The 23,643-nt window shown below is 40.6% G+C and overlaps 1 protein-coding gene across 1 annotated transcript in view; it reads right to left on the bottom strand.

Annotated features, from left to right (window-relative positions):
• Positions 1 to 23,643, bottom strand: part of ST8SIA4 (ST8 alpha-N-acetyl-neuraminide alpha-2,8-sialyltransferase 4) — a 168,682-nt gene that overhangs the window by 34,946 nt on the left and 110,093 nt on the right. Inside the window, exon 4 of the mRNA XM_044275975.1 lies at positions 18,284 to 18,577. Within this exon, the coding sequence (XP_044131910.1) occupies positions 18,284 to 18,577 (294 nt within the window). The remainder of the gene's footprint in view (positions 1 to 18,283; positions 18,578 to 23,643) is intronic.

Raw genomic sequence — 23,643 nt, 5'->3', positions numbered from 1 at the left:
CTGTCCAAATTATTTGAATGGGTCCACATGAGATGAAAAAAATGCGGATCGAACATAGGACCTAAATGCGATCGTATGCATGAGCGCTTATATTGTTTATTAGGGACTAGAATATCTAACAATTCCCTAAAATGCACATTTTATTAAAACGATCCCCCTTTTGAACAGGAATAACCTAATAATAAAGTCAGCTTGTTACAGGAAAATATCCACACCTTTCCCGCAGCCTGTCAGCAGACATAAACTGTCATGTCTGCTACTACACATATAGAGGGGTGCCTGGTAAACAATGAAGGGGACATGGAACCGTAAAGCAACTGCCCGATGGGGATGCAGGTAGTCAACATCAAAGTCCTGGAAAACCATTTAGCTTCCAGTTTTCAAGTGTTGGTATATTTGCTTGCTGATCAGTTCCAATCGGTGGACCTCCACCGATCTGCTATTGCCGGCCAATCCTAAATGTAGGCCATCAATGTCTTGGAAAATCCGTTTAATGGGGTTATCCAGGAAAATATATTTATGACTTATCCTCTGGACAGGTCATCATATCTGCGGGAGTGTGACACCTAGAACCCCCGCTGATCAGATCTTAGAAGAGGCATTGAGCACTGAATCACATTACCATATACTGGTCACATTTAAGTCAATAGGGCTGAGTTGCAATACCAAGCACTGCCACTTTATGATGTACAGCACTGTTCTTGAAAATCTGCTTGGAGCCTGCATCGCAACGGTTCCCTGAATCAGCTGATCGTCGGGGATGCTGGGACTTGGACCCCCATCCAAAAGGTAATGATGACTTATCCTGAGGATAAAGGCGGATTTACACTGCCCAATATTTGGGCAGATTATCAGAAAAAAATGTTTCTGCAAATGCTTGTTCCCAATAATCTGCCCGTCTAAATGTGCCGTCAATCATCCAATGACTGAGGGAAACGCTTATTCATTGGGTGATCCTGTTCATGGAGGCACACAAATTATCGCTTTTTGGGCAGCAGATCATGCTGTCTAAACAGTGATCTGCTGCCCACAAACAATGATTCCGTATGAGGATGAGTGATCACAATGGCAATCACTCCTCCCATACTGAGATTGACTGCTCTTTCACTGAATGAGCAGCAGACTGTCAGGAAAGATGGCTTCCATCCCAACAATCGGCTGTTACATCAGGACATGTAAACCCGCCCGATCAATATCTTTTCCAGGATAACCCTTTAATCTCTTTTACTCTTGTTCACTCAGAGCAACACAAGTCAAATCTAGCATCTTTTAAGTAGTTGATTTTTATCTTCCCCGAAAATGCCCTATTAGTTCAAGGTCATTAAAACTCTGTGGTTTGCTTACTGGAATTACTTTGTAATTATTTTTCTTGGCAACTACTAGAAACAGCGGCAAATCATTTTAATCAATTAAAGCCCTTATTTGTACTCTGTAAAATTCAACGTTTATATTGTTAGTCTGGTTATCTGGGATATTTGTTTCTTTGTGGATACATCTGCATTTATAAGAAAATTGTGGAAAAGCAAGAGTGATGCGTGATAATGAGAGCCAAGCCACAGGAAAAAGGCTGATACAGTGGCTAACACTCTGCTGTATAATAACACAATAACAATACAATAGCGCTATCTCCCTTCCCCTGCCCAATAAATCTTAATAACTCCCAATATCTTTAGCTTTCACTCATACATCTTACTACTATATTTATTTATTGCTTAAAATAAAAATAAATCCAGAATGACCATCAAGAGTGGGGCAGTCACAAAATACTGACATAGAAAATTGCAGACAGCCTTTGCAATTACACCCTCTTGGCATTATTTTGGAAGCTAAATATTTTCAGTATTGCAGCAAGGATTTTCTTCTCCTGGGGCAGAAATGATCTATGTACCTTGGCCAAGATAAGGTGGCTTATTACACAAAGCATGTGCCCTGCCAGCCACCACTGCCAGACAGCCCTTCAACCATAGTGTTAACACTGTTACCTTACCAAAACAGCCAGATTAGCATATCTACCATCCTAGCAAGTAGCCAGCAGAAAGCCTTATGCTGCCCATATACTTATGTTAAGCCCCCTAGGGGGCTTTAACAGTTTATAGCAAAAATGCTATGTTACTCTTAAGCCTCGCCTCAGGAACTTTAACCCCTTAGTGACCACCAATATGCCTTTTTTTTAATAATCACTACAGGCATTTTGGCTGGGCAGCCCCGCATTTTTACGTCAGCCTAGTCTAAGAGCTGCGGGTCTCCCTTGCAGCAGAAAGTGGGAGCTTGGCTCTCATATAAGATCAGCAGAAGCATCAATCCAGGCCAAACAACCCCTTAGATGCCATTGTTAATAGCGCCTATTACAAAGTTTGCAGACTCCCTCTGTTTCTCATCGGCACACAGTAAAAATGAACAAAGCAAAACTTATAATGTAAAAACTTGGTGCCAGTATTGCTGTTTTGTTAATCCCCCAGAAAACGCTGATAAAAATTTATCAGTAAGTTATATGTACCCCAAAATGGTTCCATTAAAAACTACAACTTGTCCTGAAAAAAGTCCCTATACGACTACATTGACAGTAAAATAAAAAAGTTTAAGTTCTTGGAATGCGACCAAGGAATAATGAAAAAAATCACTTGGTCATGAACTCCCAAGACATACTTCTCCCAGTTGCCATAGTAATCAAAGTGCTTTTGCGATCTTGTAGCAGAGGGGCCATTTGGTTATTTGAGGGGGCCCCTTAACTTAAATGACTGCTATCATGTCGTGGTCAGAGTTGTCTCCAATCATGGGAATGGATATCAGGCACTTGCTGGATAGAGTGCCCGATCATCTCTCGAGCAGGTGCCATGTTTTTAAAGACCTGACATCCGTAGTACATATATGGCAGAGATTGGAAAGGGGTTATATTCACATACTGTTAATTTTACAACCACATCTGCTGGAAGGTTTTTCCAAGCGTCTGCTACTCTTTCTATAAAATAAAATTGTTCTATTGCTGTTTATTAAAAACATCCCTCCCGAACCTAACTAAAACCTTTAACATACTTAGTGATGACTGTTTTGATCATTTTCATCGATTTTCCATGGTCAGGGCCCACACTTTCATACAAACGAGTTGAGTTAGAAATGAGCGTCACTATCCATTTCCACTAGAGAAACATTAATCCCACGTCACCACACCAACAGGTAAACCATATACAAATTCTATTCAGTTAGACAGTAATGCTTCTTCATTATCCAATGATTTCAGGCACAATTTCTGGCGTTGATATTCTGTAAAGACTTGGATATCTTTGTAATCTTTGATTCCTACCAACAACATTAGCGGATGATGCCAAGTTAAAGACATCAGTACAAAGTCAGACAACCTAACATTCAGGAAAGTGAGAGGCCAACAGTACCGCTTGGAGATACCAAACCCAGCATGATCTGAAGAGACAAGGCACTTAGAAGAGCACTGTGATTCCTCCATTTAAGCTATCTCTGATATGTGTATACGTTACCACAGGTAGATAAAACAAGAAATACAGCAGCTCTGCCAATGGATAATAGAATACGGGTGCACACTTCAAGTCCCATCAAAAATATAAAAAGTGGAAAAAAGGCAGCATTTCAAAGTGTAAAAGATGAGAAACAGTTAGGCCTCTTTCACATGGGCGTCGCGTGTGAGCGCCAGATAAGATGTAGGTGCGTTGCGGAAAAAAACGATTTTTCCGCACAAGTGCAGTGTTTTAATGTGTTTTGCACGCGAGTGAGAAAAATCGGCATGTTTGGTACCCAAACCCGAACTTCTTTACAGAAGTTCGGGTTTGGGTTAGGTGTTGGGTAGATTTTATTATTTTCTATAACATGATTATAAGGGTAAACAATAGCATTCTTAGTACAGAATGCTTAGTAAAATAGGGATGGAGGGGTTAAAAATAATAATAATAATTTAACTCACCTCATCCACTTGTTCGCGCTGCCCGGCTTCTCTTCTTTCTTCTTCTTTGATGAGCTGGGAGAAAAGGACCTTTGGTGATGTCAGTGCGCACATCACATGGTCCATTACATGAGCCATCACCATAGTGATGGATCATGTGATGGACCATGTGATGAGCGCAAGGACTTCACCACAGGTCCTTTTCCTCCTGGTCATCAAAGAAGAAGACAGAAGAGAAGCCAGTCTGCGCGAACAAGTGGATGAGGCAAGTTAATTTTTTTTTTTTTTTTAACCCCTCCATCACTATTTTACTAAGCATTCTGTATTAAGAATGCTATTATTTTCCCTTATAACCATGTTATAAGGGAAAATAATAATGATCAAGTCCCCATCCCGATTATCTCCTAGCAACCATGCGTGAAAAACGCACCGCATCCGCACTTGCTTGTGAATGCTTGCGATTTTCACGCAGCCCCATTCACTTCTATGGGGCCTGCGTTGCGTGAAAAATCAGTCTGTTAGTTAGGTGGGCATCGGCGGCCATTTTGTGCAACGGCAGTGCACCAGCACTGCATATGTGCCAGGGACAATCATATAATCTTGTTCTTGTAGTTCAGTGGCCGAAAAATATCCATTTTTAAAATGCACCTGCACTGCATATGTGCCAGTGGAAGGGAAAATAATACCGTCTGTGAGTTCAGGGACCCAGGGGGTGACATATCCCAATTTTTTTCTGTAAAGTACCCCATGCTGCATTTCTGAGAAAGAAATATAATCAGTTAAATCCATCTGTTCCATTGTGGGGTGACATATTTACATTTATTGTTGTAAAGTACCTCTGAGGCTTGCACTGCATATGTGACATGCAGGCACATAAATTCAGCAAATCCATCTGTTCCATTGTAGGGGTGACATATCCACAATTTTTTATGTAAAAAAAACCTTGTGCTTCATTTGTGAGAGTGCAATATATTCTCAGTTAAATCCATCTATTTCATTTAGGGTTAAAAAAAAACTTTTTGGGGGCAATAAAGTACCTTTTTGCCATGTGCTGCATTCCTGACGGTCCAATAAAACCGCCAACTACTGCAGTTACAATTAGGGTCCATTCACACGTCCGTTGTTTCTTTCCTGATCTGTTCCGTTTTTTGCGGAACAGATCTGGACCAGTTCTGTACCCATTCATTTTCAATGGGTCCTAAAAAAATATCGGACAGCTCAATGTCTGATTTTTTTTCAGGACACATTGAAAATGAATGGGTACAGAACTGGTCCAGATCTGTTCCGCAAAAAACGGAACAGATCAGGAAAGAAACAACGGACATGTGAATGGACCCTTATTGTTGAAAAATTCAAATAGTTGTTGCTAGAAAGTACATTTGTGGCCTACGCTGCATTCCTGTCAGTCAAATAAAACCAGTAAATACCGCTGTTACATTTTTGGGCTTCAAATTCCCATTTTTGGGTGAAAAGTACCTCTGAGGCCTGAACATGTGACAGGCAGGCACATAAATTCAGCAAATCCATCTGTTCCATTGTAGGGGTGACACCTTTTTGCCCCGTGCTGCATTTCTGGTAGTTAAAGAAATACGGTTAAATCCATCTGTTTCATTGTACGTGAGAAAAAAACTTTTTTGGGGCAATAAAGTACCTTTGCTGCCTGCACTGCATAGCATACCGGGCAATAAGTTAAAAGAAATTGCCTGTTCCATTGTTGGGTGACATTAACCCATTTTTCCCATCAAAATACCACTGCTCTGCCTAGGTGACAGGGACCTAAAATTTGTCTGTTCCATTGTTGGGTGACATTAACCCATTTTGGCCGTCAAATAACCCCTGCTCTGCATTGTTTACAAGAAACTTAATTTAGTAAAAATGTCTGTTACTTTGCGGGTGACCGCAAAAAATTTGTGTCAAACAAAGGACATGGCCCTGGTCGTGGTACTGCTGGTGTTGGTGGAGCTCCTGTTGCAGGGAGATAACGTGTTCGATCTGTGCCAGCTACATGCCCAAGTGAAACACCTTCCTCAGGTGCGAATAGGTGACAGAACCTTTAGCGTTATTTGGTAGGACCGAATGCGGCTCTACGAATGGTGAGGCCAGAACAAGTACAGGCGATAGTAGAGTTGGCACCTGCAGCCCATGGCCATCAGTCTTTCACCTCACCCCCTTGCAAATGAGGCAAGCAGTCTGAGCCCCAAGTCATGCAGCAGTCTCTTCTGCTTTTTGATGACTCTGCTGGCAGGGTTTCCCAGGGCCATCCACATAGCCCTGCCCCAGAAGTGGAAGAGATAGAGTGCACAGATGCCCAACCACTTATGTTTCAGGATGAGTACATGGGAGGATCACCACAGCGCATCTCGGATATTGACGAAACACAGGTGCCAACTGCTGTGGCTTTCTGCAGTATGCAGACCGATAAGGAGTGCAGGGGTAAAAAATAGGGTTGGAAGATGATTTGGAGGATGATGAGGTACTAGACCCCACATGGAATCAAGGTCATGCGAGTGACGTGTGAGTTTGGAGGAAGAGGCGGTGCTCGCACACAGGCACCAGCACAGCAAAAGAGGGAGCATGGTGCAAAAGCTGTGAATAAACCCTTGCTCTGTATAGGTGACAGGGACCTAAATTTCTAAAATTTGTCTGTTACATTCTCAGATGAAATTTTACAATTTTTGCTGTATACAAAACCCTGCTCTGCATAGGTGACAGGGACCTAAATTTAGTAAAATTGTCTGTTCTATTGGTGGGTGACGTGAACGCAGTTTTGCTGTGATTAAACCCCTGCTCTGCAAAGATGACAGGGACCTAAATTTCAAAAAAAACGTCTGTTACATTCTCGGGTGACATTTTACCATTTTTGCTGTATACAAACCCCTGCTCTGCATAGGTGACAGGGACCTAAATTTAGTAAAATAGTCTGTTACATTGATGGTTGACATTAACCCATTTTTGCCGGTGAAAAACCCCTGCTCTGCATTGCTGACAGGCAACTAAATTTAGTAAAACCATCTGTTACTGATCAGAAGATGTGTGACTACAAGCGCACGCTGGTAGACACGCTGCTGATGGCATTCCCACCTGACAGCGGGGGCTCATTGGAAGGCTGAGGAGGAGGAAGAGGTTGCCAACGCAGCTGGGGCACTGCCAGCACCTCAGAAGGCAGGGTTAGCATGGCCGAAATGTGGAAAAGATTTGTCAGCACGCCATAACAACCAGCACCACGAGCTGATATGGAACGTTTTAGCAGGAGGCAGCATTTCAGCAACATGGTGGAGCAGTATGTGTGCACACACCAAAATGTACTGAATGATGGATCTGTCCCCTTCAACTTCTGGGTCTCCAAATTGGGCACATGGCCTGAGCTTGCCCTTTACGCCTTGGAGGTGCTGGCCTGCCCTGCAGTCAGTGTATTGTCTGAACATTTGTTTAGCACGGCAGGGGGGGTTATCACAGACAAGCGCAGCCGCCTGTCCACAGCCAATGTGGACAAGCTCACGTTCATTAAAATGAACCAGGCATGGATCCCTCAGGACTTGTCCGTACCTTGTGCAGAATAGACATGTATACCGCCCTCACCCAACCATTGTTGTACTCCAGTGCACTTTCTCTTTGTTTTATTTTTTTATATTTCCCAATGTTTTGGGGTCTACTGAAATTAAAACAAAAATAAATAATAAAATAAAAAACTAAACAAAAAAACTGTGTTGGCTACCTCCTCCACCGCCACATCGACCACCTCCTCAACCCCCTACTACATATGGACCTCCTCCTCCAAGATCAAGATTATTTATTTATTTTTTTAACCATTTGAGCCCGTCTGCCGAATGTCAAGGCGATTTCTGGTAAAAGGCAAAGTGGACCCAGCATGCATGCGGTTCGAACACTTCCTGAACTTTATGGTGGCCATTATGGCGCATAACAGGTAATATTTAGTGTTAGGACCCGTCTTACAGAGATTGCCTTGACGTTCGGCAGACAGGCTCAAATGGTTTTGTACAAAATGCATTTGCCAAGCATCTCACTTTATAAATTAGCCTAGCATTAGCACTATAATATTATTTGTGACTATGGCATTATTGTACTTTATCTAGTTTGCAGGGTGCTGCTGCATTTCCCTTTTGTTCTCAGTTTTCAGCCATGGCAGCGTGCTCATGCGCATTGGGAGGTGCTGACTAACCCCCTTTGCTTATGTTATTTTAAGTCATTTCCCTATCCACATTTGTTTGCAGAGCACTTGCCACACTCTTAACCACATTTTGCTGCCTTTTGCAGCCCTCTAACCCTTTCCATGACTTTTTAAGAGCCATTTTAGTGCTCCAAAGTACGGGTCCCCATTGACTTCAATGGGGTTCAGGTTCAGGGTCAAGTTAAGGTCAAGATCGGGTCCCGAACTCATAATATTTTGCGAAGTTCAGCCGAAACCGTCAAACCCGAACTTTCAGGTGTCCGCTCAACTCTAGAAACAGTAGATCTTTTATTCACCAATCAACGTATCTTTGCATTACTAAATCTATATCTCTACTTATAATATTAGTCCATAATAAAAATGCTACATTTATTTGAGTTAATGGCTAGACCAATCACAGAGTGACAAAAGGGGCATTGGAATCTATATATTTTTTTTTTAAAGGGCTTTGCCAGGATTTACACTGATGATCTATCCTCTGGATAAATAGGTAATCAGTATCTGATCAACGGGGCCAACACCAGGGACCCCCACCGATCAGCTGTTTGAGAAGGCAGCACTGCTCACAGTAGCGCCGCGGCCTTCTCTCAGCTTTTCCTAGGCTGTGACGCCACAGTCATTGTTCACATGGCCTAGGCGCAGTTCAGCCCCATTGAAGTGAACGGGGCTGAGCTGGGGTACCAAGCACTCCGTCTATATAGTGTACGGCGCTATGCTTGGTGAGCAAAGAGAAGGCAGTGGCGCTCATAGGAATGTCGGTGCCTTCTCAAACAGATGATCAGCGGGTGTCCCGAGTGTATGACCCCCATCAATAAGATACTGATGACCTATCTAGAGGTCACAGAAAACCCCTTTAACGCAAAACTCTGTGCATGTACGGCGGGGCATGTATTGCCAGAATGCATTCTGCTGTACATGCACGGCGGGCTGATCGGGAGGGCACCGGAGCGGTGTGCACCCGATTACTGCAGGGCCAGTGGATTAACCCCTTCTATGCCACGGTCAGCGCTGACTGCGACATAGAAGTCGTTTGTGGCGGGTGAAGGAGTGCAGGAGTTGCATGGCATCGGGACCTGCCTTCTACGGGTGCCGAGGAGATCCAGCCTTTTTTTTCTTACAAAATTATTTGTGTATAAAACTTTAATAAATAAAAGAGGTATACATATTAGGTATCGTCGCGTTCGTAACAACCTTCTCTATAAAAATATCACATGATTTAACCCCTCAGGTAAACACGGTAAAAAAGATAAAATAAAAACTGTGTCAAAAAGCCATTTTGTCACCTTGCATCACAAAAAGTGTAATAGCAAGCGATCAGACAGTCGTACGCACCGCATAATAGTGCCAATCACTAAGACAATCGTTCAAAAAATAAAAAAAACTATGGCTTTCAGACTATGGAGACACTAAAACGTGATTTTTATGTTTGTTTCAAAAAATATACTATTGTGTAAAACTTAACCCCTTAAGGATCGGGCTCATTTTCACCTTAAGGACCAAGCCATTTTTTGCAAATCTGACCAGTGTCACTTTATGTGGTGATAACATTAAAACGCTTTGACTTATCCAGGCCATTCTGAGACTGTTTTTTTGTCACATATTGTACTTCATGACACTGGTAAAATGGAGTAAAAAAAAAAAATCTTTTTTATTTATAAAAAAATGAAAAATTTACCCAAAATTTTGATACATTTTCACATTTTTAAGTTTCAATTTCTCTAGTTCTATAATACATAGTAATACCTCCAAAAATAGTTATTACTTTACATTCCGCATATGTCTACTTCATGTTTAAATCATTTTGGGAATGATATTTTATTTTTTGCGGATGTTACAAGGCTTAGAAGTTTAGAAGTAAATCTTGAAATTTCTCAGAAATTTTTAAAAACCAACTTTTTAAGGACCAGTTCATGTCTGAAGTCACTTTGTGAAGCTTACATGATAGAAACCACCCCAAAATGAACCCATTCTAGAAACTAGACCCCTCATTGTATTCAAAACTGATTTTACAAACGTCGTTAACCCTTTAGGTGTTCCACAAGAAATAATGGAAAATAGAGATACAATTTCAAAATTTCACATTTTTGGCAGATTTTCCATTTTAATATTTTTTTTCCAGTTAAAAAGTAAGGGTTAATAGCCAAACAAAACTCATTATTTATGTCCCTGATTCTGTAGTTTACAGAAACACCCCATATGTGGTCGTAAACTGCTGTACGGGCACACGGAAGGGCGCAGAAGGAAAGGAATACCATATGGTTTTTTGGAAGGCAGATTTTGCTAGACTGGTTTTTTGGACACCATGTCCCATTTGAAGCCCCCTGATGCACCCCTAGAGTAGAAACTCTATAAAAGTGACCCCATCTAAGAAACCAAACCCCTCAAGGTATTCAATACTGATTTTACAAACGTTGTTAACCCTTTAGGTGTTTCACAAGATTTAATGGAAAATAGAGATACAATTTCAAAATTTCACTTTTTTGGCAGATTTTGCATTTTAATTTTTTTTTTTCCTGTTACAAAGCAAGGGTTAACAGCCAACCAAAACCCAGTATTTATGGCCCTGATTCTGTAGTTTACAGAAACACCCCATATGTAGTTGTAAACTGCTGTACTGGCACACGGCAGGGCGCAGAAGGAAAGGAATACCATACGGTTTTGGAAGGCAGATTTTGCTAGACAGTTTTTTTTTTTACACCATGTCCCATTTGAAGCTCCCCTGATGCACCCATAGAGTAGAAACTCCAAAAAAGTGACCCCATTTTAGAAACTACAGGATAGGGTGGAAGTTTTGTTGGTACTAGTTTAGGGTACATATGATTTTTGGTTGCTCTATATTACACTTTTTGTGAGGCAAAGTAACAAGAAATAGCTTTTTTGGCACTGTTTTTTTTTGTTATTTACAACATTCATCTGACAGGTTAGATCATGTGGTATTTTTATAGAGCAGCTTGTCACGGACGCGGCGATACCTAATATGTATACAATTTTTTCATTTATGTAAGTTTTACACAAAGATTTCATTTTTTAAACCAAAAAATCATGTTTTAGTGTCTCCATAGTCTGAGAGCCATAGTTTTTTCAGTTTTTGGGCGATTACCTTGGGTAGGGAATGATTTTTGCGGGATTAGATGGCGGTTTGATTGGCACAATTTTGGGGTGCATATGACTTTTTGATCGCTAGCTATTACACTTTTTGTGATGTAAGGTGACCAAAAATGGTTTATTTAGCACAGTTTTTATTTTTTACAGTGTTCATCTGAGGGGTTAGGTCATGTGACATTTTTATATAGAGCCGGTCGATACGGACGCAGCGATACCGAATATGTATACTTTTTTTTATTTATGTAAGTTTTACACAATAACAGCTTTTTTAAAACAAAAAAAATGATGTTTTAGTGTCTCCATATTCTGGGCGATTGTCTCAATTAGGGGCTCATTTTTGGTGACGGTTAGATTGGTACTATTTTGATGGGCGTACGCCTTTTCTGATCGCTTGCTGTTGTACTTCTTGTGATGTAAGGTGACAAAAAAAATTGTTTATTTAGCACAGTTTTTATTTTTTATGGTGTTTATCTGAGGGGTTAGGTCATGTGATATGTTTATAGAGCTGGTCGATACGGACGCAACGATACTTAATATGTCTATATGTCTTTTCCCTATTTTTACTTTATTTTGGGAAAATGGCGCATTTTTTTTTTTCACTTTATTTTTTGTCCCACTATGAGACAGGGTCTGATCCTTGTTTCAATACAGCACAATACATCTGTATTGTGCTGTATTGAACTGTTAGTGTCTTACACTGTAAGATGCTAACAGTTGCCTAGGAGACCCAGCCTGGGAACTGGGCCTCTTAGGCTTCCGTAGATAACAGGCCCCAAGCCTCGGAATGGCTTGGGGCTGCCATGGCAACGATCGAGACCCCGCCACAGCACAGCGGGGACCCGATGCATTAGGTGAGGGAGCGCAAACCTCCCATATGCCGCGGTCAGCACTGACCGCGGCATATGAGGGGTTAATCCACTGGCATCGGCGTTATCGACGATGCTGGTGGATGCAGCAGGGATCCGGTGGTCAGAAACCGCCGGATCTCTGCTGCTGACCAGGGGGACCGCACGCGGGGGGAGGAACAACTCCAGGACGAGAACGCTCGTCCTCGATCGATAAGTGCCGGCGTTTGAGGACGAGCCATCTCATCCTGTGTCGTTAACCCCTTAGTGACCACCCATACGTGTTTTTACGGTGGTCACTAAGGGGCCTTAGGCTGGGCCGCCGCGTTTTTACGACGGCCCAGTTTAAGCGCTGCATGTTCTCACATGAGAGCCGGGGCCCTGCACTAACAGCCCTGACCGGCAGAAGTGCCAATCTGGGCTGTTTAACCCTTTACATGCCGGGCGCAATGGCGCCCGCTGCATGTAAAGTGGTGACAGAGGGAGCGGACTTCCTCTGTCTCCCATCAGTACCCCGAAAATGCGATCGTGGGGTGCTGATGTGTTGGGAAGCTTACCTCGCTTCCGATCAGGGCCCCGAGCCTGTCTTCAGTTCTCTCCAGCAGGCTTTGCCTCTCTGGTGCAGCCTGTTGGTCAATCTTTGAATAGCATTGCTAGTGAAATGTAATGCCTTATAGAGATAATGTATTATATTTTAAAAGCAATCAAAATACTGTATATTATAGTCCCCTTGTGGGACTTTCAAGTAGTAAAAAAATAGAAAAAAAATGCACATTTATTAAATTAAAAAAATCCCTAAAATAAAAAAATATGCTTTTTTTACCATTTAAAATACGCTTTTCAAGGAAAAAAATAGCAAAAAGAAAATATCCCCCATATGTTTGGTATTGCCGCATCCGTAACGACCCGGACTACATACATAAATTATCCCCTATGGTGAATGCCGTAAAAAAAAAGACAGAATTTCTCATTTATTCTTAGTTTCCACCGAAAAAAAACATAAAAAGAAGCGATCAAAAAGCGGCATTTACTCCAAAATGATACCAATGAAAAATACAAGTTGTCCTTCAAAAATCAAGCCCTCACACAACTCCATAGAAAAAGAAAGAGAAGTTATGGGTCTTGTGAAGTGGCAATGCTAAATAATTTTTTGGGTTAATAAAAGGGGGTTTATTGGAAAAAAAGTAGTAAAACGTAAAAAAAAATATAAGTATTTAGTATCACTGTAATCGTACTGACCCAGAGAATAAAGATATTATGTTATTTGTACCGAAAAATGAACGCCGTAAAATTTATAATGTAAAAACGCAGTGGCAGTATTGCTATTTTTCCCCATCTCCCTCCCAGAAAGAGTTAATAAAAGTTAATCAGAAAGTTATGTGTACCCCAAAATGGTGCCATTAAAAACTACAACTTGTCCCGTAAAAAACAAGCCCTCATAAAGCTATATAGACGAAAAAATAAAAAAGTTATAGCTCTTGGAACGAGACCATGAAAAATGGAAGAAAAACGCTTGGTCATAAAGGCCCAAACAGACATGGTCACTAAGGGGTTAAGGTGTTAAATAAATAAAAAAAAGTATACATATTAGGTATTGGAACATCAGTAATGACCTGCTCTATAAAAATATTACATGACCTAAATTTGGTATTTTTTTATAAATAAAAATGAAATATTTTGATTCAACTTTACCACTGTCATGAAGTACAATATGTGACGAGAAAATAGTTTCAGAATGGCTTGGATAAGTAAAAGCGTTTTAAAGTTATCACCACATAAAGTGACAAATGAAGATTTCCAAAAATCAGTCTGGTCCGTAAGGTGAAAAATGATCCGGTCCTCAAGGGGTTAACAACTGGAAAACACCTATTAAATGAGAATGGACTTTTATAACTGCACACTTCCCCTTTAAGACTTCTGCATTTCACTAGTTTTGTCTTAAGCTGATCTACCTTGTTCCGCTTGGAAAGCTGAACAGTTAATAATTGAGAAAGTCAAATAAACACTTATCAGAGAAAATATGCCAAGTTCTCTGCATGAAGAAGCGAAGGAATGTATGCATTTCAGTGTTGCAGTAGATAAAGTTCAGTAGTAATGCTAAGTACTCCCCTGATAACTTGTACTGTATTACTGCACCAGAACGAGCAGCTGGCAGAGACACAGATGAGTAGTGGCCAAGAATGCACTGAAGCAAATATTACATTCAAATCTGAACACAGTTCACTGCCCCAATCAGAGAGGAGGAAGAACAACATTTGTATTGTGCTTCATATGCACTGAAAGAACCACAGAATGGCTATTTTAGGGATATTTCTGGCGCAGATTGAGGTGCAAAGGTCATTCACACCAGCACAGTGTTTTGTGGATCCGAAAAACATGGATACTGGCCCATGTGCGTTCCACAATTTGCAAACCACATATGGCCGCCGTTATCATAGAAAATGCCTATTTTTTTCCGCAATTGTGGGCAAGAATAGGACATGCTTTATTTTTTTTATGGGGCCGCAGAACGGAACTATTGACATGAATGGGTTCGCATCCGTTCAGCAAAATTGCGTAACGGAAGTAGACTTATTCAGACGGTCATGTGAAGGAGCCCTTAAAGGGAGTCTGTCACCTCCAAAATCAGTTCCAAAGTAGGCACACTCCTATGTGGGGTAAAAGCCCTGAAACACAAGCATACCTTTCTTGTGAAAATCCAGTCCTCCAATCCTGAGAAATGCAAGTAAGATTTTCGGTGCACCATGGGCAGGACTTCTCCATTTGGTTCATGGGGCTTCACCTCTATCAATGCTTTGGACTCGTAAATTTCAGGGACTGTCAATTAAATAAGAGGGGGAGGCGGGGCATTGGTGCGCTAAACGGAGTGGCCCTGCCAATGTTGCACTGAAAACCGTATTTGCATAGAAAAAAAAAGGATTTCTCAGGATTGGAGGGCTGAATTTTCACAAGAAAGGTAAAGTCATGTTTTGGAGTAACTAACACACATGGTGTTATGCTAACTTAGAAACAGACTCCCTTTAAAAGTATAAATTACAAAATTTGATGAATCTTTTTCGACAAAACCACCTGCTCAGCTCTTTCTGGTTTATAACCATTTTGTGGTGATAGGTTCACTTAGGTCTATGTTCACACCTGTCTTAGAGGCTTTGTTAAGAGCCTTTATTAGCGCCATATAGACTCAAGTCCTGAAGCCTTAGAAATGGCTTTGTAACTACAGACTCATTTCTTTTGCTTTTAGCTTACTATTTTTAATAATATAGTAATTTTTATAGTACTGCAAATACAGTTCAGTAAAAATATATATAAAAAATGTGCCTGTATTTTTATGTGCTTGACTATAGGCTTTTTCACATCCCTGTAAAAACACTTCAGAGACAGTAATCAAGAACTGAATAAATATCTGCAACATAACTCATGACTGATCCTGCGCGATATCGTTTTCGGTTAGTGTTATCAAAGAAAAGGCATGAGAATGCAGAAGCAGAGATAACATTAAAGCAGTAACGTACCCCTCCTATCTCACATAAATGTCTGACATACACGTCTCTGTTTTAGCACAGTAACTACAACCCCAATTCCAGAAAAGTTGGGACGCTGTAAAAAATGTTAATTAAAACAGAATGCAATAATCTGTAAATCTCATAGACCCATGTTTTTTCACACATATCACACGTAGAAAGAGAAACATTTTACCATTTCATGAAAAAAATTGTACTCGTTTAGAACTGGATGCCAGTAACGCATCTCAAAAACGTTGGGAAATAGAAACAAAAGCTAGAAAAGTAAGTGGTACTAATAAAAAAGTAGCGATTAGCTAAGTCACTTGACATTACCGCTATTACATAACAATGCAAGTCATTACTTGAACATGATTTTTAGCCCAAAATAAAAAAAATGTCCCACAAAATTGTCCATAGCCTTTAATTAATTAATTAATTAACATAAGTTGAATGATATACATCATGGGATGCTTGGCACATTCTATATCATTGTCTATGAATCCCCTTGGAAAACTAAGTGATATTATTAATTTAAAAAAAATTACACTAAAGCATTGGTACTCTATAACGCATGGTTTGAATACGTGTATTGTGTACTTATTAAACTATCTATAAAAAAAAATATATGAATATACAGTAAATTAAAGGCTATGGACACCTTTAGGGACACGTTTTTATTCTTGAAGTCTACTTATTTTTAACTAAAAATAATTTTTCCAGTTGTATGTATGAATGTATGTTGTATGTATATTTATATATGCAGTGTAGGCATCAGTCATCGCAGTAGTCCGGACATGGCAGGCTTACTATGACAAATACTTGTCACCCCATGATTCTGCTCGTGGGGTACCAATCAGAGGAGACAGGGATCTACCTCCCTCTAACTGCTCAGATGCTACAGTTGCTATTGACAGTGTCATCTAAGGGGGTAAACTGCCGAGCCTGGCACTGAGAGCTGAGTGCAAGGTGGATGACACACACAAGCGATATTATGGGCACCCAGCTCCTGAGCCCACCATGATGTAATAATACAGCACAGAACTTCTGCATCTACTAATGTGCTCTGATGTAATTGTCAGCAGTTTGCCTTCTATAGCTTTCAGTTCCACTGCATATGCAGACTGTTGCTTCTGTTTCTCCATGAAACTCGTCAGACATCTGGTCAACAGCTCGATCTATAGCCCTTATCTCTTCACTACTGACAGCTCATAAACACTCATTTAATCTAAATTATCATCAAAATGAGAAGAGTTTTGAGCTTGAATGAGTGTTTATGAGCTGTAAGAGAGCTAGGAAGAGTTGCGGATCAGGCCATCAGTGCAGCTCTCTGACAGGTTTCATTAAGTAGGAGAAGCAACAGTCTGCCGATACAGTGAGACTGAAAGATGTAGATGAACTGTTGAAATTTTTTAATAAATGCCAGTTGGAAAATTATCAGTAGAATGCAATAATAAAAAAAATTGCCCCCAAAGGTGTCCATTGCCTTTAAGTCTCCAGTAGTAGGAACTTAAAAGGGTTGCCCAGGTTCAGAGCTGAACACGGATATAACCCCTTCTTCACCCCTCCAGCCCCTATGAATGGAGAATTGGAGCATTTTATGCTCCAATGCTCCCCCTTGCCCTGCACTGCATCGGTCTGTTTGTTTATACTTTTACACTGCCAAGCAGAGGCTTCCACCTAGCAGTGTTCCCACATACGTCACCGACACTAATGGGCGGTCTTTAGCACTGCCCTAACCTGTTTAATGGTACAATACAGCTGAGACCAATAATTGACTGCAGTGGTCATGTGGAGTATAGGGAACCTAAGTGCTATAGCCAAGTAACCATAGACCATCGGTGAGGACCAGCGCATAGTGCTGGAAGCAGCAAGGGAATAAACTGGTGAGTACAGCCTCTTTTGTTATTTTATCACAATTCCTAGTGGTGGGCACATTTTTTAATGACCTAGAATGCATCTTATAACATTTTATGCACAACTATTCTATAGACAGTGGTAAAATTTGGTTGGATACCCTTTAAGACTACTTCACGGCCCGCAAAGTCTACCAAACATGGCTGGAACCTAAAACATAAGTAGTGCTGTCCCAGTCTACCACTGGCACTCATATTTCAATGTTCCATTGTTTTAGACTAGCAGTGCAAAGATACAGGTTTGTACTTTATAGGTATAATAAATCATGCACCTAGGGAACAATATGGTGGTGAAGGAAGCTGGAGATATGAAAACTATGAGGAAAAATGTTAAATATGAAGGACTCCTAAGGACACATGAAAATAAAACAATGTGTATACAGCATGTGATCTATTCCATATTCTGCCTCTCCTAACTTTTATAGTCATTCTCATTTCAGCGAGATAATATGAATAGCTGTTCCGTTTTGCCCGCTGTGAAGTAACGCAGAGAATAATTATCCATCCTTTGTTGAAACACAACTTAATATATTTAAATCTTTCACATTATGGTCATCTTTCTCCACAAAGCTGCAACCATAACAAAAGGTTAAACACTAATGCGTGGTATAATATTTCTTTATAGCATGGGTTCAAGCTTTCACCATAAATCACTACATAGCATTGTTCTCAATTGTAAAGTTACTCTACAAAATGAACACGCCACCAGTCAAATTATATATTCCTTTTCAAGCCTTCCCATAAATCATTCTTTTAGATAAAAAGTTACTTGAGAAATCAACTGTAACAATTGAAACTAGTCATTTTCAGGTACTTACCCTCTGACAGCGTGAATGAGCCTTAGCGATGGATAGGCAGTTCGTACTCTGAGTTTGTTCTTAAGAATTAAAGCATTAACCCATTCCACATGCTTCTCTCCACCTTTCACCATGAAAGCTGGTATCCAAAGGACGCTGTCATTAAGCATGGAAAGTCTATGAACAAATTTTGCCCGGTCGCTTTCATTGCGAAATCCCCCGAATGCTCTCTGTACCACTGATGGGTTCATGGTTATGAAGTCTGATTTGGTTCCAACATCGGCAGCAAATTCGACTACAGGAGCTAAATTGCACCTATATGAATGAAAACACAAGAATGAACATGACATTGTACAAAAAACACTTTTGTCAGCAGTAAGTGATTTCATACATGAACATGTTGTCCGCTTGGCTGTATTAGCAGCAAAAATCTAAAATGTTGGTGTTGGTGTCAGTACCTAAAAATCCCTCAGGGAACTATTGTCCTGCTGAACAGTTCCATTTTGGCCTGGGGAATGAGTGAGGTGGATGTGGCCTATCCAAAGGGGTAGGTCTTGAAGGGCATCTATCAGCAGATTTGTACCTATGAAACTGGCTAACCTGTTACATGGACACTTAGTAGCTGAAGGTCTCTGTGTTGGCTCCATGTTCATATGCGTCCCCATTGCTGAGAAAAATAAAGTTTTTAATATATGCAAATGAGTCTCTGGTAGTGTTGCCGTTACACCTAGAGGCTCTATTCCCTCTACAACTGCCACACCCTCTTTACTTTGATTGACAGGACCAGGCGTGATCATGTTTACACATTTAACCATGTATCCCCTAAAAAGGTGCAAAAATGATGTACACAACGGAATGGGGGGAAAAAGTTATGGATTTGACAGATACATACTTAAAAAACAAAAATGTATCTCTTCAAGAAATCTACAGTACGTCCAGTTGCCTTGATTTATTCTGTACAGATAAAAATGTATCTAGTTAGGAATGAGGGTAAATGTACCGGTCTTGAATTTGTTAAGGAGGTCATCTTATGAAGGTGAAGAGACCCAATGCAAAGTGAATTAGATTTCTAAATCGCTCCCCCCTTCCCTTCACAAATAATGGACACTATATAATTGTCTTTATTTCATTAGTATCTAATGCATGTCCATCCAATACTGAACCTTATGGTCTGTAGACTAATAATCCCATTCCCTTAATAAGGTTTACATATTAGAACAGGTACTCTATTGGTCTGACTTTTACTTGCCACAATATTTCAAACTTGTAACATTTTGTAACTTTTAACTTAATTGAGTAATAAAATTTGAACGCAATAAATGAAGCATAAAAAAGCAGTTAAAACAGATTGAATCGAGCCGTTTATGTGCTACCGTTAATTGATAATTTACAGTGTGTTACAAAATGCATAACCTTGCTACTAATTAAAATGCATGGAACATGCAAATGGCATGATATGTTTCATAATAGACAAACATAAGCTATTTAGTGAGATTTGAAAGAATCCATGTACGTGACTCCATCTAATATATAAAGCTGAGTGTATGTGTGTGTGTGTATGTCCGCTAAAGGAATCCGCACTGTCGCATTTACAATCACAAAATCAGGTGTCCGGGAAGGTTTTACACCAGGTCTCAGCTCTCTAGGACGTACCGTTCCTGAGATATCCCCAAAAAATGCATTAGCCAATAGAAGCTTGGTCACATGACCCTTATCAGCCAATAGAAGCTCGCAGGTCCTCCAGTCTCCACATACACAGTTTTATTCCAGGTTTCCATAAGAACTCAGCCATTTATCTTCACTGCTGTAGGAGAGCTTTAAAGGAAATGTGTCACCAGGATAATTGCTATTGAAGTAAAGCCATGGCCTAATAGCACTTAGTACCTTATTTTAAGATGTCCCTTTGTTCCAGCAATAGATGGGTTTAATCTCAGAAAATCCTGTTTATTTGGTATGCAAATGAGCCAGTAAGGTGCCCAGAGGGGCATCACTCTTGCAAGAAGGAGTCCAAACACGCCCCCTGCCACAATGTGTCCACCCTCAAAATACTTAAAACCCCGCCCCCATGCCCCTTATCTGGTTGGGCCAAGCACCTTCCACTCCTGAGCCGACGGGGATTGAAAAAATGAAGGTAAAAATCAACTTCTGTCAGCTGCAAGGGTGGGAGGGAGGGTGACTTTTTCCCTGCAGCTTACACTCAGACAGCACAGTGCTGTGGTCTTAGAGTGAGCTGTTCAAAAGGACACACCCACGATCCAGTTAGGCTATCCCCCATACCCAGTTAGGCCACATCCCCTCTCACTCCTCAGCCGACGAAGATTGAAAAAATGAAGTTAAAAATCAACTTCAACCCGATCCAGTAAAGGCCACTGCTAAGGGGGCGGGCCCCTATGGAGGTCACTGTCAAGGGGGTGGTATGCTGTGAAAGTCACTGTTAAAGGGGAAAGCTGCTGTAAAGGTCAAAGTTAAGGAGGTGGGCTGCTGTAGAGGGCTAATTTTAAGGGATGGGGCACTGAGGGGGGGTCAGTGTTAAGGGGCGGGGTGCTGTAGATGTCACTGTTATAGTGGATAGTGTTGATATGTTTTAACAACACACACAAACATTAAATGAAATAGATTAAATATACCCGAGCGAAGCCAGGTCCTTCAGTTAGTGTATTATAAAGAATATTGGGTGATTAAAGGAGCACACGCATAGCACTGTAAGGCTTAGTTCACACTTTAGGAAAGGTACATGTATTGGTTTTCTCTTATCTATTGTTTAAAAAAGAGACATTTTTGCAATCTTTTGGTTCAAAATGGTTTCCACTAAAATCAGGGGGTTTGGTTAGTTAGGTGTCCATTTCCCTTCAACTTTTTATGGCAGAAGGCAAAGGGAACAGACAGCAACCACATACACATGTGAACTAGCACCAACTGGAACCATTACTGTGGAAAATCAAGATTTCTTTAAGATTTTCCAAAAATAGTTTTAAAGTAACTTGAATGAAGCCAAATAGTACAGTTAAAAGACTCAAATACATTTAGTTTTATGAGTTTCATATTAATGTGCCTCTTTTTTTTTACTGTTAATCAAAATAGCATTACGCTCATAATGGGAAATTTTAAAAGGCTCCAAAGGCAAAACTGTTCTGTACTTCTGTTTTTGCTTAAAGGGGTTGTCCAACCCCTAAGCTAAAATAAATTATGGGCCAAAATGTGTTCAACATAAATAAAGATAACCACTGACTTGTTCACCATCGCTACATTCCAGCGCTAAGGATACTATTCTCCCTTGTTTCAGTCCCTTGTGGACTGGAAGTGTGATGTTCCATCCTTCATCATGTGCACCACTGCAACCATTCAGCCTCAACAATGCATTGCTGCAGCGGTGCCTGTGACAACGGACAAGACATCACACTTCCAGTTCACAAGAGACTGGAAGCAGCTGGGACCCTCAGCAATGGAATAGAGCATTGGTAAACAGGTGCATAGATTTTTTTTTTATGTTAGAGCCATTATAGCCCTTGATTCCTTTTAGTTTGGGGGTCAAACAAGCTCTTTAATAAACCTAATGTGGCGTTTGAAAAAGGGACTTACAGTGCCTTGCAAAAGTATTCACCCCCTTGACTTTTTGTTGTTGTATTTTGTTACATTACAGCCTTAAGTTTTTGAAAAGGCCCCAAAGGCTGCAACACCTAAGCAAGAGGCATCACTAACCAAACACTGCCATGAAGACCAAGGAACTCTCCAAACAAGTAAGGGACAATGTTGTTCAATGTTGTTGAGAAGTACAAGTCAGGGTTAGGTTATAAAAATATATCCAAATCTTTGATGATCCCCAGGAGCACCATCAAATCTATCATTACCAAATGGAAAGAACATGGCACAACAGCAAACCTGCCAAGAAACGGCCACCCACCAAAACTCACAGACCGGGCAAGGAGGGAATTAATTAGAGAGGCAGCAGAGACTGGTGTATCTGACATAGGACGACAATGAGCCGTACGCTCCATAGAGTTGGGCTTATGGATGAGTGGCCAGAAGAAAGCCATTACTTTCAGCTAAAAACAAAAAGGAATGTTCACATCACCCAAAGAACACCATCCCCACAGTGAAACATGGTGGTGGCAGCATCATGCTGTGGGGATGTGTTTCAGCAGCGGGGACTGGGAAACTGGTCAGAGTTGAGGGAAAGATGGATGGTGCTAAATACAGGGATATTCTTGAGCAAAACCTGTACCACTCTGTGCGTGATTTGAGGCTAGGACGGAGGTTCACCTTCCAGCAGGACAATGACCCCAAAACCACTGCTAAAGCAACACTTGAGTGGTTTAAGGAAAACATGTAAATGTGTTGGAATGGCCTAGTCAAAGCCCAGATGTTAATCCAATAGAAAATCTGTGGTCAGACATAAAGATTGCTGTTCCCAAGCACAAACCATCCAACTTGAAGAAGCTGGAGCAGTTTTGCAAGGAGGAATGGGCAAAATTCCCAGTGGTAAGATGTGGCAAGATCATAGAGACTTATCCAAAGCGACTTGGAGCTGTGATTGCCGCAAAAGGTGGCTCTACAAAGTATTGACTTTAGGGGGGTGAATAGTTATGAACATTGACTTTTCCTGTTATTTTGTCCTACTTCTTGTTTACTTCACAATAAAAAAATAAAAAATAAATAAAAACATCTTCAAAGTTGTGGGCATGTTCTGTAAATTACATGATGCAAATCCTCAAACAATCCATGTTAATTCCAGGTTGTGAGGCACCAAAATACGAAAAAAAAAGTCAAGGGGGTGAATACTGTTTCAAGGCACTGTATTTAAAGCCATTACATTTCATTTTTGGTCTCCTGTATCACTGTAAGATTAAGCTCTGCCAAGTGGTGTCTCCTGGACAGTCATGAGAGCCAACAATCTGAATTTATTCAGATATCAAAATGGATGACTTCTAAGACATGACATGTTGTCCTTCTTGGCCCATGGGTTGTCTTCTTTGCAGGAGAGATAGAATGCAATCTAAGCTGCCTATAGACATGCAATATCTGCAGGGTAATGTGTCTGGCCACCCAAAAAAAATTAGATTGTCAATAGATCTCAACAAATTTAGCTGTCAATGGTCTGCAGATACATATTTGTGCTTTAAGTTGGCCATATACATCAAATTACAGGGATTGTCCCGTGAAAAGCATTACTCTGCAATGCATACAACAGTTCAAATAAAGTATTATTGCAATACACACTCAATAAAAATATTTTTTTAATGCACATAATCTTTTTTTAGTTTTTTATTCCAGCGGCTGAAATTATAGTCCACCTTCTCCTGCATTTAGTGGTGGACTAAGGTGCTCAGTAGCTTCAGTAGTAGTAGTGTGTGTGAGAGAGAGGCTTTCTATGTAGGGGAAGA

This window comes from Bufo gargarizans, chromosome 1 (assembly GCF_014858855.1).
Source record: "Bufo gargarizans isolate SCDJY-AF-19 chromosome 1, ASM1485885v1, whole genome shotgun sequence".
NCBI classification, from domain to species: domain Eukaryota; kingdom Metazoa; phylum Chordata; class Amphibia; order Anura; family Bufonidae; genus Bufo; species Bufo gargarizans.
Note: the sequence above shows the minus strand (reverse complement) of the source record. Positions and strands in the feature narration are given on the sequence as shown.